Genomic DNA, 16,154 nt, shown 5'->3' on the forward strand with positions numbered 1-16,154 from the left:
TCAGCGTCCTGCTGCTGTCAGGGCCAGGGTGACAGCCGGTGCGGGGAGGTGGCGCGGTGGCCGACCGCCAACGCGCCACCTCCTCGCACCGGCTGTTGCCCTGGCCCTGACAGCAGCAGCAGGTGGCGGGCGCGTGGCGCCGCCGCACCTAGCCGCCTCGTGCTGCTGTCAGGGCCAGGGCAACAGCCGGTGCGAGGAGGTGGCGCGTTGGCGGTCGGCCACCGCGCCACCTCCCCGCACCGGCTGTCACCCTGGCCCTGACAGCAGCAGGACGCTGACGTATTTTTTGGTTTTTTAATTACTCGAAGTGATCAATCACATCGTTTCAGAAAAACGGAATGCAAACACGAAAAGTGTGTTACTATAGTAACCGTTTTGTGACTTTTCTACTTAGTTGTGTGTAAAGCAAACAAACGAACGACCTCCCTGGCAGTCTCAAACCCAGAGACTGAATGAAAACTTTGATGTAACTGATACATATCCGTGTCAGTCGGTAGTCTCACATCAACTCGAACCTAGGAGTTGAAAAAGACAGTGGTACTTACTTCACCTATATAAGTTGTAGTTTCATTCATTGATTCAACTGAAAAAAAAACTGACTAAACGAAAAAACAGTCGACTGGCCAATCGGTTGCTGAAAACACTCAGTTGTGCCATCACTGTGACTGGAAGAGACTTAATGCAGGCTTCATAAGCATTAAGGAGCAGATCAGTGTGCTAATGACAGCTCTCCTGTTCTCTCGTCCAATGGCTCTCAATGCAGACAATGAAGGATAGTAGGAACGTGTACTTGTACTGCAGCATCAAAGGCTGTTTCTTTTAGTTAAGTGTTATCTGTAATTAGAGAAATATAAGCTACTCTGTTGTTTGCTTTATGACTGTAGGTAACAGACAAACAGCTACTACATCTTTGTTATTTGCTCTGGATTGTTGGTAGTTTTCAGCTTAAGGGACGAAACGAAAGAAAGATTTGAATGGTACTGTCGGTTGAGGGGCCCTTAAGGGACTCTTCAGCCTCCTAACAGGAAAAGATTTTCATCGCCTACACTCATTGATCTCTTTCTCTGCAGTTTATAACAGTTGTTTCTTAAAGTGTGCCTGTTGAGTGTAGGCGACTGGAATGTGTGTGCGTGTAGTGTGATGTTGTGTTTGTTTTATATGATGATGAAAGAGGGTAAAGTGTAAAAACCCAGTGCAGGCGGATAATCAACTCCTCTGAAATAGCAGTCTAGATGGTTGCCAGGCTTAATGTCCCCATCTGATGAATTACGATGAACAGTGATACAGTCCCTCACATTGTGTTTTACTTATTGGAATATAATCCATGAAACATGCAGGAAAAAAATTAGTTCCACCTTTGGCCACCTGGTACAAATCTGTCACACATGCTCATATTGTGCAGATGGTGTAAGTGGTGGTTAATAATAAAACCAATGTTACACTTTTCTCACTTGTTTGATCTTATCTGACCGTGTCCTGTTCCTAATCCATTACATAGGAAAACATTTTTATATGTCTTTCTTGCATTCACAGCATTAGATCTGCACCAGGTGGCCAATATTGGGACTAATTTTTTTCAGCATAAATCAGTTTGGCATTAATACATTAGAATATCTACCAAGTTTTGATTCCATACAATAATTATAGCCAACCTTGCATCTATGTGAATAGCTGTACTTCAATTATAACCACCGAGTATGCGCACATATTCAGTGCCTAAATGCACAAAGTAAGTCACAAATTGACTCAAAATGAAGTGCATGAGAGACAGCATTAATCAGTGGTGGAAGTTCACATTTTAATTTAATCACACGGATACACTGAGGGTATGAGGGATGGCAAAAAACATCCTTACATGATATTATGCTTGTACCACTTGGGAGCACATTCGGAACCAATTTTTATATTCTACGGAATAATCACAGTCTCCAACTTTTCACAGAGGTATTACTTGTATGCTAATCTGGCACTAACTCTTGCAGAGATGTGTGCATGGTGACAGCTTACGAGGACTGTACTGTGTGATCTTCTACACGATGTTATGGTCACATATTGTTGTACTAGTGTGTGTGGTGAGAAGATGCTATTATGTTACGAGCAGAGGGCAAATTGAAGATTTTGGGGTGGAGTTGCTGTATCAAGATTGACATATGAACACATTGTAATTTCACAAAGTATGTAATGGTCTGAAAGATTAGTAGGTTAGCTTTTGTTAATTTGGTTGAGCTATTTGTTACAATAGCAATTTGGTTTACAGGACATGTAGTTGACTGATAAAGTGTAAAACTTCATGGAACCATTTTGTTTACCTACATTGGAAATAACCTATTTACGCATGCAGGTACCATCTTGAAATTTATCACAAATTATCCAATTTACTCAGTGTTGTCATCAATTCATAAAAAATTATGGCAACAAATGTACAGTGGTAAAAGCTGGAACTGAACAAGTGCAATCGCTACATCTTCATCTACACGATTACTCTGTAGTTCACAATGAAGAGCCTGGCATCATGCCACTCTTGAATGTTGCACAGGAAAAATGAGCATTTAGATTTTTTTTGTGCAAGATCTGATTTCTCTATGTAGGTGGGTGCCAATAGAACATTTTGACAATCAGATGCAAAGGTAGGTGACCGAAATTTCATTGAAAGTTCTGCTGCAACGAAAAATGCCTTTGTTTTAATGGTTTCCCATTCAACTCACGTATCATGTCTGTGGCACTCTGTCTCCTATTTTGCGATAATACAAAATGAGCTGCCTTTTTTTTTTCTTTTCAACCTTTTCAGTGTTCTCTATCAGTCCCATCGGAGGTGGTTCCCACGCCTCACAGCAATCCTCCAGAAAAGAATGGACAAGTGTAGTTTACGCAGTCTTTTTAGTAGACCTGCTACATTTTCTAAGTGATCTGCCAAAAATCATGGTCTTTGATTTTCTTTCCCCACAACATTATCTATCTGATCATTGTAATTAAAGTTATTTGTAATTGTAATCTCTAAGTATTTAGTTGAATTTGCAGCCTTCAGATTAGTGTGATTTATTGTAGATTTCTTTTACTACTTGTGTGCATGACTTCACACTTTTAGGTATTTAGTCAATTGCCACTTTTTGTACTGTGTTTCAACAAAGTATATGTTCTAAAATCCTACTGCAAATTGACACGATATTGATATGGGTTTGTAATTTAGCAGACGGGCCTGACTGGAATACAACCTGGGCCATGTGCCTTGCCTCCACTAAGTGGTGTAAGCTGCTTCGCTATTCCAAGGATCCACTTCTACGTAACTCATGTTGGCAGTTGTTCTTGATTTTAATTCTGGCCACAAGGGCTAACATAACAGTGAAAATAATCAATTATTGATAATATAATATAAATAGACAGATAAAAAATCTAAGATTTAACGTTCACAAGCTTTTGGAGCCAGTGGCTCCTTCTGGGGGAAGAGTTGAAGAGGAAGGAACACGGGTGAAGGAAAAGGACTGGAGAGATTTAGGTAAAGGGGTACAGTTTAGAAAGGTCAGAAGGAAACACTTATTGTTGGGGCTGGCCGTCTGTGGGTTCTGTGTGATTTTTCTAAACTGCACCCCTTTCCCTAAACACCTCCATTTCTTTTCCTTCGCCCCTCTTCTTTCCTCTTCAACTCTTCTGCCAGAAGAAGGAGCTGCTGGCTCTGAAAGCTTGTGAAAGTTAAATCCTATTTTGTGTGTGTTCCACTGCTTGGTGAGTAGATTTTTTATCTGTCCATTTACATTTGACTTGAATTCTGGAATATTACCTTCATTGTCACTGATGAAGGCATTTGTTTAGTGTTTAGTCACTCTGCTTTAGTGGCACTGTCATCAGTGACACCACCAGTGTTATCACGCAGTGAAGGTACTGATTTCATCTTGCTGTCAATGTACAGTACTTTTTGTATGATCAGAATCTCTTAGGGTTTTCTGCAAGATTTCAAGACAAAGATTTATTGTGGAAACTATTGAAATCATCTTGCATTGAAGTCTGCATTAAATTTCAAACTTAAATAAAACTCCACTAATCTTGGGATTTTGCATTCTTTTTAATTTAGTAGGCCTTTTTCATTGCTTCTGTGGCAGTATTCTGACCTGTTTTGTGTACCACAGAGGTCATAACCATCATTTATTATTTTTTTTGGTACATATCTCTTAATTGTTGTTGATATTATTTCTTTGAATTCAAACCATATTTGGTTTATTCTTACATAGTTGGATCAGAGGAAGTTGAGACTGCTCTTAAAAAGGTATCAAGCAAGTTTTTAAATGCTTTTTCAAACTGGTAATGTCCTTTAAAAGAAATAAACTTTAAGATTACACTGAACGAATGTCTGAACTGCAGGATGGATATAGGACTCAAGTTATCATGTAGCATGTTGTAACTTCAAGTGGTGTGCTTACTCTGTATTACTGTTAGCAAAAACTTAATATGCATTGATTGGGCAATGTAACTCCCAATGCCAATAAAGAAATTCAGTCACTGCAAAAACACATTCAACCCCTTAGGCACTGAATCCCCTGTCCCTGTTCAAAACCATTAACTTTGGTCCCTGTGCACATAACAAATAAATTAAACTGTATTACTTCTAAAGCAGCAGTGGTGGAATGCAATATATTCTGGTCTCTCATAAAAAATTATAAATATGCTAACTACAGGCTCAACAATGTGCAATGCTGGCGGTAATACTTTTAAATGCATATAAAATTCTTTTGGCTGTAAATGAGAACATTTATGAAAGATCCAACTTCTTTGATAAGATAAGATACTTTATTGTCACATAACATGCTTTTATACAATCAATCGATTGAGAACATTGGTGACATTGAAAATCATATGACCTGGACAGGCAGGCGATACTGAGTGTTTTTTTTACAAAATTATATTACAAATTAAGTCTGGCTTTTCAAAAACAGCTAAAACTGAAGTTACATTGTGTAGAATAATATATCATATTTACCAATTGATCCACAAACAATGAGATGTGTACAGTAATTATTATCTATCATCACTAAACCAGCATAAATGCAAATTACATATAGATTTGCTAACAAATCACAGAAACATTACAAAAGTGAAATGCAGTTTATGTGCATTCTGGGGTTACTCAACAATTACAAATTATCAGCCAACTTATCTATACTAATCCACTGGCAAAAACAAATATCATAATTATTTAACATCTTTACCTTGCTTACATGGAGACTTCTGCTTCCATGTTCAACAATATTGACATACCTACATTAATCTAACACTTGGTGGTTTCACAGAACACACCACAAAAACTGCCTACTCCATCATCTTTCACTCACAGACAGCTACCTACCACTGTGCACCCAGCACTCTCTTACTCCAATACTACAATCTCAGACCAGAAGCAGCATCTTTGGCTCTGTGGTCGTGCACAATCAGCGATCTGCATTATAAAGCCTATCAGAGACATACATCGTTTATCATATTCGGGCGCCACATACACATGTTTAGTGTTTTCCTGATGACCAGAGACTGTGTGGTACTGGGGTGCAAGACTCACACGTCTCTTGTGTGTGATTTACATATTGTGTACAGCCGATATTCTTCTCAGAACAGATGGCTGCGTCAATCTTCACACTGATCTTCTCCAAAGATTTTGTGCTGGTTAGGGAAATGATGCTGAACTACTTCTCTACTTTTGAAATGATTCATTACTCTCAGAATACTTTTATATCAACTCTGCTATATTTTCTTCTTCACAATAATACAACTACACAAGTTTCACATGCTCTTCGAAGTCTCCTAAATCAACCTTGTCTGGAAAACATTAGTACTTAACATATACCATTACAGTCTCTTTTGGTTTTAATAACCTTTGTCAAAACAGTTCTTGCTCCTAACAAGTCAAACAACAAAGTATATGAGTCTCTAGATAAGATATATTTCATTTGTTCCCAACAGTCACTACTATTTCATTGCCAAAGAGTAGCCCTTGATTACTCCTTGAACTGGACATACAGCTTCCAAGGTGCGTGCAGCCACCACTTGTTAGCACCGATAGCCCACCACAGCTTCAGTCTTCTCGTAACACACGCCCATCCTGCACACACATAAAATACAAAAATATTCAGAACAAGAAAGAGATGTAGCAATTTAAGTCACTTGGGGATGAAATCAGGAGGAAATGAAATGGCTATGGGAAAAATTGATGAAATCGTAAAAAAAAAGTAGTTATTGGAAAAACAGATCTGGCAAAACGTTAAAAGCAAAGGGTCAACATTAAGAGTACAGTAGGATTTCTACAGAGGAGAGAACAGACAGGTGAAAAGAGTCCACTGATGGCCTCTAAAATGGGAAGAAGAGCCTGCTAACATGGTAAAAGAAGAAACAGTTATTGATTTGGAGGACACATGGGAAACATTATTAGAGCCAGAGTTTGACAAAGATATGCTAGAATGTTGACTAAATAAGGTAGAAGGGATTGAAAATATTCCTTCTCAATTTATTAAGCCATTGGGGGAAGAGGTAGCAAGATACAAAGTAGAGTCTAACAGCCTAGAGACACTGGCATCTCATCCGAACAAGACACAGCCAGAGCAAAAGCACCACAGGTGCAAAGACGCGAGCTGGTGCCAGAGCCATAGAGACTCGCCCCACGTGTGAATTCCACCAGGGCTTTGGCAGTGCCGAGGATGAAGATATCGATTTTGCCTTGACCAATTTCCAGCCAAATACGATCCATCAATGACTGGGTGACAACTGACAGAAGCCTAACCGGAAGATAGAACAGCAGCTCTTACCCACTTGGTTACAGATCGTAGTCCACGGCTGACTTAGACAGCCAACGTCATTTAGTGGTCTCTTACAAGTGAACAGACAGTTGTAAGTCACATTTGTTACGTACTGTGAAGTTTATCTATGATTGTTTGCACTTAGTCATCAAGGGCCTTTTTCGTGTTATGTGTTGCAGACCTCATATTTCAACTAGTCACAAAGATAAGTAAACCTTTTTAACTCATTTGTGTGACTTTGTTACTAATTTGTTGGAGTGTCATAGAACCTTCATTCTCCTGACCGTGGGGCATAGCTGTGTAATAGTGGCAGGGAGAAAGTGTTTTAGCAGTGTACTGCACCAGAAGCTGTTTCACAAACCCACCAACTCAGCTTCAACAGCAGTAGCAACAAGGCCTTTACAAAACTGGTGACATGGGTTTACAAAAGACATAACACCAGATGTTTGGAAGAATATCATCCACACAGTCCCAAAGACAGCCAAGTCAAATGAATGTGAGAACTATCACATAGTCAGATTGACAGCACGTGCATGATCAGAGAAATATACAGATGAATGGAAAAGAAAATTGAGTATCTGTTAGATGTCATTCAGCTTGGTTTTAGGGAAAAGTAAAGGCACTAGATAGGCAGCTCTGATAGTGTCACTGACAATAGAAGTAAGACTTCAGAAAATCAAGACGACTTCATTGAATTTTTTGATGCAGAAAAAGCATGTGACAATTTGAAGTGGTGCAACATGTTTGAATCCTCAGGAAAAAGGTAAATTCTATAGGGAGTGCTCTGACTAAAAGGGGCCTAAAGTGGGGATGTGGTGTTTCTCTTCTACTATTCAATGTATATATCAAAGAAGCAATGAAGGAAATAAAAGGAAAGCTCATGAGCAGGATTAAAATTCGGGGTAATAGATTATCTATGATAAGATTCACTGATGACTTTGCTGATCTCTGTGAAAGTGAAGAAGCAATACAGAACTTGGTGAATGCATCACACATTGGCTTTAATATGAGGAAGAAATATCTGAGAATGTATGTTTTAAGCACAGTACTGTATGAAAGTGAAGTATGGAAATGGAAAAACTGAAAAAGAATAGAATAAAGTTTTTGATATGTAGTGTTACATAATGTTGCTGAAAAGAAAGAGGATTGATATGTATTACTAAATGGCTAGGGCAGCCACCAGCCGGCCTGTGTGGCCGAGCGGTTCTAGGCACTACAGTCTGGAACCACGCGACCGCTACGGTCGCAGGTTCGAATCCTGCCTCGGGCATGGATGTGTGTGATGTCCTTAGGTCAGTAGGTTTAAGTAGTTCTAAGTTCTAGGGGACTGATGACCTCAGAAGTTAAGTCCCATAGTGCTCAGAGCCATTTTTTTGACAGCCATCAAGCCTTAGTTGCAGGTTGCCTATCCAACAGCTCCCAAAAGCAACAACAATTTGATTCTCAGTATTTCATATAATTATTGGTGTAATTTTAAATGCTTCGATGGTCTACTCTTTAGGAGAAATAATCTTATGTTAAAAGTTTAAAACAAGTAAGTCAAGTATTAACGTTGCAAACTGCATATAAGTCTTAAAAAAGTCAACTTCATGGCATGCAAATAGTCCTTGAGGTGATTATGTAGGCTTTCCCGGCATAATAAGTCTTGAAAGTCTCTTCGGGTTTGCTGCCAGATCCTAAAATCAACGTGACTCGATATTCCGGTGATCCAACTGGTCGCCATCTTCAGGAAAATACTGCTTCTGCTGATGAGTCTCACTGAGAACTGACGCCAGGTTGCAAATCGATGTCCTATATAGGCCACCGTTCAGTACATGGGGCATGTGCCGCCCATCACGGTTTTTGCCTTCCGAAACAGGTAGGTGGCGCTGCCCTTAGTGAAACACAAAAATAGTTCTTGACTTTATTCATCCAGTATTTGTGAATGAGAGTACTTTGCAAATTCTAGCAAACTTTACACATAATTTCAAACCTCTTCAAAGCAAACTGATACCTCCCCTACCCTCAGAAAATAATGAAAAGAAAAAAGAAAATTATCACTCACTACTTTTTGCTGTTCATGCAGTAAAACTTCAGCATCGGGCATGACATTTTAATTTATTTTTTCTTTACTATTAATTCTATTGACAACACATTTTGTAGAAAGTATCCATATGTACCACTGAATATATCCACAAAAGTATATCATTGTATGACATACTGGTACAGTTGAAAAGATATGACACCATAAACATTGAGATGCTTAACATCAAATATTAAATGTATTAACATACTGGGAAAGTAACCAGAAATTTGAAGCTTTTTTGCATGGGAATTTGATTACTTAAAAAACAGGGTGTGTGTGTGTGTGTCGAGGTGAGGGAGGGCTTAGTTGTAAGAAAAGGAATGAGGTTCTTCATGGAACGAGTGGAGGAATGAATGTATGGAAAACACAAGCTATAAGATGCGGTTGGATTACACAGAATGTGTTATGACATCAGGGAACTGCTTTTATGATACTAGAAGTAAAAAAATTAGAGGAAGAGATTGGCACAGAACATGAAATCTTCATTGACCACATCAACCTGCCAGAAGGCTGACGACAAAAAGGAAGCTGTAACATTGAATCACAGAGCATTTTGATGAATATTGTCTAAAAAACTGCTTTTACTTGAATTCATAATTTCTTGATGCTTACCAAATGATCATGTGATGAAAGCCATATGACATGGTAAATGTACAGAACATGAGAGATGCATATCTTTCTGTGCTATGAAGAACACATAATCATTATGAATATTACGCCATTGAGCATCGACTTCTGCGACACATTGCCAGGAGTGTTTTTAGAGGAAGAGTATAAACCTGCCTTGAGAACTATCCTGAGACATAACTCTGTTAAGAGACCTGTAATCATGACAATAACTGGTTCGTAGTGCCTCTTGCATCATTCTCATTTTTCATCAACTGCCAGGCTTCAAAAGTGACGCTGGAACATGACTTAAAACTGGAATTGATTCATGTTACAATGTGCACATTCTTACAATATATAGAATTCAGTTCTGTAGTAGGAGGCATGTATCTCCACAGCTATTGATCCAAGAAGAACACCACAGAGTGTAAATTCTTCACCTTCTAGAAGAACAGACCTAAACCTATATCTAACTAGATTAAAGAGCCAACTACACTTCATAGCAGATGTTATTTCTTTCTTTGTTTCTCTACTGATCCATCATACCAAAGATAGAAAAAAAATGCAATGTGAAAGTTTTGTATGCTAAGGCACACTGCAAGTATTTTTAAAACATGTTAAAAATTACCACTATCATCGCCCACAAGGCAGCTGAAGAAACGTACACCCTTAGCAGAGCAGGAACAGCGCATACATAACACGACTGGCACATAGCTTTGGCTAGGTGGTGCCTCCATAACCAGATTATTCAACATAATTGAATTTGCAACATACTCATTATCTAGTTCCATGTGGACCTTGAAGACAAGCTTAGATCAGTAAGTACAAAGGCATTTAAGCAGTCATTCTTCCCGCACTTAATATGTGAACAGAACAGAATGAAAATGTAAAATGTAGTACAATGGGAAGCACTCTTGGCCACGCACTTCACAGTACTTGCAGTGTATGGGTGTTGATGTATAAGTAAAGAACAATAGCTACCAGTTTCTTTTGAGGTATCGATGCTTTAACTATTAACAGTGAAGATAAAACTGAATTATATTTTCTTCACATATGTCTGCTAACGGAATCTGACTTCATGCTGGGTCCTGAGTTTCACAGTAATGTAGATCCAATTAACCTTCCAAATCTTCAAATATGAAATAGGAAGAACTCAGTGTACATCTCATTCTCCCGGTGACATACATGTGATTGTGTCATTTGCTGGGTAATTCCTACATCTGTATCACATCCACACTCTATAAAGCACTATGAGGTGCATGGCAAATCATAGGCATCTGCAGAAGTAGGGGGTTGTGGTGGGAGGGGTGGTGAGGGGGCAGCATTTGCCCTCTCATCTGGTATCTGGAGTACAGAATTGTAATTCACTGCAGAATTCTTATACACTTTTAGAACTGAGGGGATACCCATCTCTTCTTTGGAATATAATTCGTGCTTTGTGTCACCAAACAAATTTAGTTCTTGTCGTATGACACATCTCAAACCTGAACAACTTATTTGTATAAAAAAAAATTTAGAGTTTTGCCCCCCCCCCCCCCTGCCCCCAGACATATTTTTGCAGATGCCCCCATGGCAGAGGGCATTTTCCCACCGTATCAGTTATAAGGGCTTCTTGCTGTTCCATTCGTGTATGGAGCATGGGACGAATGACTGTTTAAATGCCTCTGTATGTGCTGTAATTAATCTAATCTTGCCCTCATATCCCTATGCCAGTGACACATAGAGGGTTGTAGTATATCCCTAGATTCATCATTTAAAACTGGTTCTTGAAACCTTATAAGCAGTCTTTTCTTGGAAGAGTTCGTGTCTATCTTCAAGTGTTTGCCAGTTCAGTTTCTTCAGCATCATTGTGACCATCTCCCACGGGTGAAGCAAACCTTTGACCATTCATGCTGCCCTTCTCTGTATACATCCAATGTCACCTGTTAAAACCTATTTGGTATGGGTCCCGTCAACCCCCCCCCCCCTCCTCTGCCCATCCCACCCCAAATTTAAGCAGTATTCTAGGATGGGCCACACATGTGACTTGCAAACTATCTACTTTGTAGACTGATTGCATTTACCTAATATTCTAGCAATGAACGAAAATCTGCCACTTGCTTTACTTACAATAGGGTCTATGTAATTGTTCCATTTCATATCCCCATAAGTGTTATGTTGAGGTATTTGCATGAGTTTACCAATTCCAACTGTGACTTGTTGATACTGTAGTCACACGATACATCATTTCATTTTGTAAGGAGCACAATTTTAAATTTCCGAACATTTAAAGCGAGTTGTCAATCTTTGCACAACTTTGTAATCACATCAAGATCCAACCGAATATTTGGCAGTTTTTTTTTCAGATGGTTCTTCATTACAGATAATTGCATCATCAATGAATAGTCTGAGGTTATTATTATATTGTCTGTGATGTCATTTATATAATATGAACAGAAATGGTTCCAATACAGTTCCCTGGGGCACACATGAAGTTACTTTTACATCTGATGATGACAATATGAACAGAAATGGTTCCAGTACAGTTCCCTGGGGGCACACATGAAGTTACTTTCGCATCTGCTGAAGACTTTCCATCCAAGATAACATGTTGTGTCCTCCCTTGCAAGAAATCCTCAATCTTTTCATAAAATTCTCTTTGTAGCTGATACAATCATACTCTTGATAATAAGAATAGATGCCATGCAGAGTCAAAAACATTTCAGACATTACAAAATACTGCATCTACCTGACTGCCTTGATCCGTGGTGTGTGAGAGTAGTGTGAGCTGAATTTCACATGACTGTTGATTTCAGAATCCATGCTGGTTGGCATGGAGGATGTCATTCTATCTAAGATATCTTCTTTAAAATGATGTTCACTTTTTTATAGTACTGGAAATTGTGGTTTGAGCAATGATAACTGAACCAATAAGAATTCAGAACATCAATACCTTTTTAGTACAATGAAACCATGTAGAGATACTTTTAGTGATGAGGAGAAGACTGTCTATTTTTAGTTAAGCAGTGTAGGGGAAGAAACACCTAAATATATTCACTATGCAAATCCAGTTATGTTTTTCAATCAGAATGCAAATTGCAAAAATAAAAGAAAGAATTACACAAAGAAAGTAATCTGTGCTTAAATGAAATTCAGAAAAATATGCAAGAGAAATGATTCGAAAGATTTAGAACTGCACTTGGAGGACAATGTACTGTTGTCAATGGAGATGTACAAGACTGGCTATTTAAACTGCATGTGAAATGGACATTTGTGATTACCAAGCTTCTTTGTGCTCATTAAGTAGATTCAAGAAATCATATAGAACAGGAAACTGAGAAGTTACAAAGTTAACTTTAAGTAAATGAGTACATGAGATTCCTTTAATCTTTAACTCTGTAGAGAAATTTGCAGCTGACATGAAGATGAAACTTGCTGTTTTACCTGCAACTGCTGACCTGTCAGCCCGAGGCTAATTAAAATCAAACATTTTTAAAAATAAAATTGATAATGTTATAATTGATGTATCAAAACCTGGAAAAATGGGAAATAATAGTTCTCAACATCTTACCAGCTGCAGGAAATAATTGATCGTTTTTATTGGACTTTTGGTCTGCTCACAACAATCCCTCCATCTTTCAGGAGAATGACACAGACATTATTGATGCAATATGGAGTCTACCAAAACAATTGCCTTGATTAGGAAATTCTTGGGATTTTTGAAAAAAAATATTTTTTTTTGCCTTGAGGAGGAGAGAGGGACAACTCACTCAAAACCCAAAATGATTATATTTGAGCGGCCCACCTGTAGTGAGGGCGAGAGAAGACAAAGATGAAAGTTGGAGGAGGGGAAGTGATCAGAAAGAGTAGGAGGTCAAAAATAGCACACTGATAACCACTATACCACCTTCAGTCCAGATATTATAATAAAGTGAGCAGCAAAGTCAGATTAAGAGGAAAAGAAATGAATAGTTCAATTAAGAACAAGGGAAAAACAGTGAATGGAAAGGGGGGGGGGGGGGGAGGATGGAGACAAAACATGGCCTATGTATTCTGTTGTCTCTGACGAAGGGCTCCTCAGAAAACTTAACAATGTGTGTGTCTCTCTTGTTTATGTGGCTATCTGCCTCTCAGGCTATAAACCATATAATGAGTTGTTGCATTAGCTCCCAGTAGTTATAAAATTACATTTCCCCTTTATCATAGTTAAAACAGAAAAAAAACTTCAGCAGTTTACCTTCGATTTGGCCTCCCTTCCACAAACAGCATCATTCAATGAATTGTGGGTGAAGCCCAGTCAACAGGTACTTACATGCATTGAGTGAAAATAATAGTGGTATGTAATATACAAACCATATGAGTTAAGCCATTACTTGTAGTTTTTATGACATCATCTAACTATGTACTTCTTGTATTCTTAGCATTGAGAATAGCTAGCTTCTAGCTGAAATCTAGATGTGCACAATAAAATTTAAAAAGGATGACTGATTGCTGCAATCTATAATTTACAAGAAAAAAAATCTGCTGAAGGTGATTTATTTGCACTGTGCTTAGAGTAAAGTTGAGAATGTATCTTTCACTCTGAATTAACCCCTCCCCATTGCCCATGGACCATGCTATTGATGGGGTGGCTTAAATGCCTCAGTGACACAGGCAGCCACACTGTAGGTGCAACCACAATGGAGGAGTATCTGCTGAGAGGCCAGATAAAGATGTGGTTCCTGAAGAGGAGAAGCAGACTTTTTAGTAGTTGCAGGATCAACAGTCTGGATGACTGAGTGATCTGGCCATGTAACATCAACCAAAATGGCCTTGCTGTGCTTGTACAACAGTCAGCTAAAAGTAAAGGCTTGGTTAAATGATGATGACATCCTCTTGGGTAAAATATTTTCAAGGTAAGATGGTCCCCTACTCAGGATAATGGCCTCATCAGGAGAAACAAAGCTGATGTCCTATGGATTGAAGTGTGAAATGTTAGATCTCTTAATTGGGCAGGTAGGTTAGAAAATTTTAAAAAAGATATGGATAGGCTGAAATTAGATATTGTTGTAACACACAACATAAAAACACATCATCACTTCTAGAACAAGTATAGCTTGTGATCACAAATATGAGGTTTAACAATGAGTACAATGTTCAGGGTGCCACATGGCTAGACAGTCACAAACAGTTTAATAACAAAGTGAATTACATGTGGAGCTATAGCAGTTAGGGTGAGTGCTAGGCGGTCATCACTCACTTATGCATGAGGCAGGTGGAACTGTATGTTCCTGTGCAATCATCATGTGCTGTTTCTCAGCCACCATGTCTTTAAGTAGCAGCCACTGTTGGAGATGCCAGTCAGTGCCCAGTGCCTAGATGATAGTCAGGTGGATTAACACAGATATAATGGGAATTGGTGAAGTCAGGTGCAAGGAGGAAGAGATCTTCTAGTCAGGTAAATACAGGGTTATAAACGAAAAATCAAACAGGGCTAATCCATGAATAGTTTTAATAATGAATAAGAAAGTAGGAATGTGGGTAACCTATTATGAACAGCATAGTAATATATTATCATAGTAAAGATAGATACTAAGCCCATACACATCACAGAAGAACAAGTTTATATGCCCACTAGCTCCCCAGATGATGAAGAGATTGAAGAAATATATGATGAGGTTAAACAAATTATTCAGATAGTTACGGGATACAAAAATTTAACTGTGATGGGGGTCTGGAATTAAAGTAATAGGAAAAGGAAGACAAGGAAAAATAGTAGGTGAATGTGGACTGAGTGAAAAGAATGAAAGAGAAAGCCATCTCGTAGAATTTTGCACAGAGCATAATTTTATCATTGATAACATTTGGTTTAAGAATCATGAAAGAAGGTTGTATATGTGGAAGAGACCTGGAGACGCTGGAAGCTTTAATATTGATTATATAATTGTGAGACAAAGATTTTGGAACTGGATTTTTAGACTGGAAGATATTTTCAGAGGCAGATGTGGACTCGACCACAATTTATTGGTTATGATCTGTAGACTAAAATTGTATACGTAGGAAATAAAGGTGAAAGGACCTGAATAACTTAAAAGAACAGGAGGTTGATTAGGGTTTCAGAGGGAGCATTAGGCAACATCTGACAAGAACAGAGGAAAGGCATACAGTAGAAGACAAATGCGTAGCCTTGAGAGAAGAGGAAGTGAAGGCAGCAGAGAATCAATTAGGTAAAATGACAAGACCTACTAGAAAGCCCTGGATATCACAGGAGATACTGAATTGGAATGATGAAAGGAGATAATATAAAAATGCAATAAATGAAGCAGGCAAAAGGAAATACAAACATTTAAAAAATGAGATTGGCAGGAAGTGCAAGTTCACTAGGCAAGAATGACTCAAGGATAAATGTAATGATTTAGAAGCATGTTTCACAAGGCAAAAGATAGATACCACCTACAGGAAAATTAAAAAGGTTTTTGCAGAAAATGGAAGCAGATGTATGAATATGAAGAGCTCATATGGGAAACCAGTACTAAGCAAAGAAGGAAGACCTCAAAGGTAGAAAGACTAAACATTATAGAGGGTCTATACAAGGGAGATAAACTTGAAGACAATGTTACAGAAAGGGAAGAGGTTGTAGATGAAGATGGGATAGGAGAAATGATACTATAAGAAAACTCTGAGAGAGCACTGAAAGACCCTGGAGTTGTCACCATATTGTAAAAACTACTGATAGCTTTAGAAGAGTCAGC

The 16,154-nt window shown here is 38.5% G+C and overlaps 2 protein-coding genes across 2 annotated transcripts in view; both read left to right on the plus strand.

The window, feature by feature from the left end:
* Positions 1 to 261, plus strand: part of LOC124546537 (vegetative cell wall protein gp1-like) — a 54,490-nt gene extending 54,229 nt beyond the window's left edge. The window contains exon 3 of the mRNA XM_047125043.1: positions 22 to 261. Within this exon, the coding sequence (XP_046980999.1) occupies positions 22 to 261 (240 nt within the window). The remainder of the gene's footprint in view (positions 1 to 21) is intronic.
* The window catches only part of LOC124622156, a 71,158-nt gene that overhangs the window by 21,790 nt on the left and 33,214 nt on the right, over positions 1 to 16,154 (plus strand). The window lies entirely within an intron of this gene.

The sequence above is a fragment of the Schistocerca americana genome, chromosome 1 (assembly GCF_021461395.2).
Source record: "Schistocerca americana isolate TAMUIC-IGC-003095 chromosome 1, iqSchAmer2.1, whole genome shotgun sequence".
In the NCBI taxonomy this organism is placed as follows: Eukaryota; Metazoa; Arthropoda; class Insecta; order Orthoptera; family Acrididae; genus Schistocerca; species Schistocerca americana.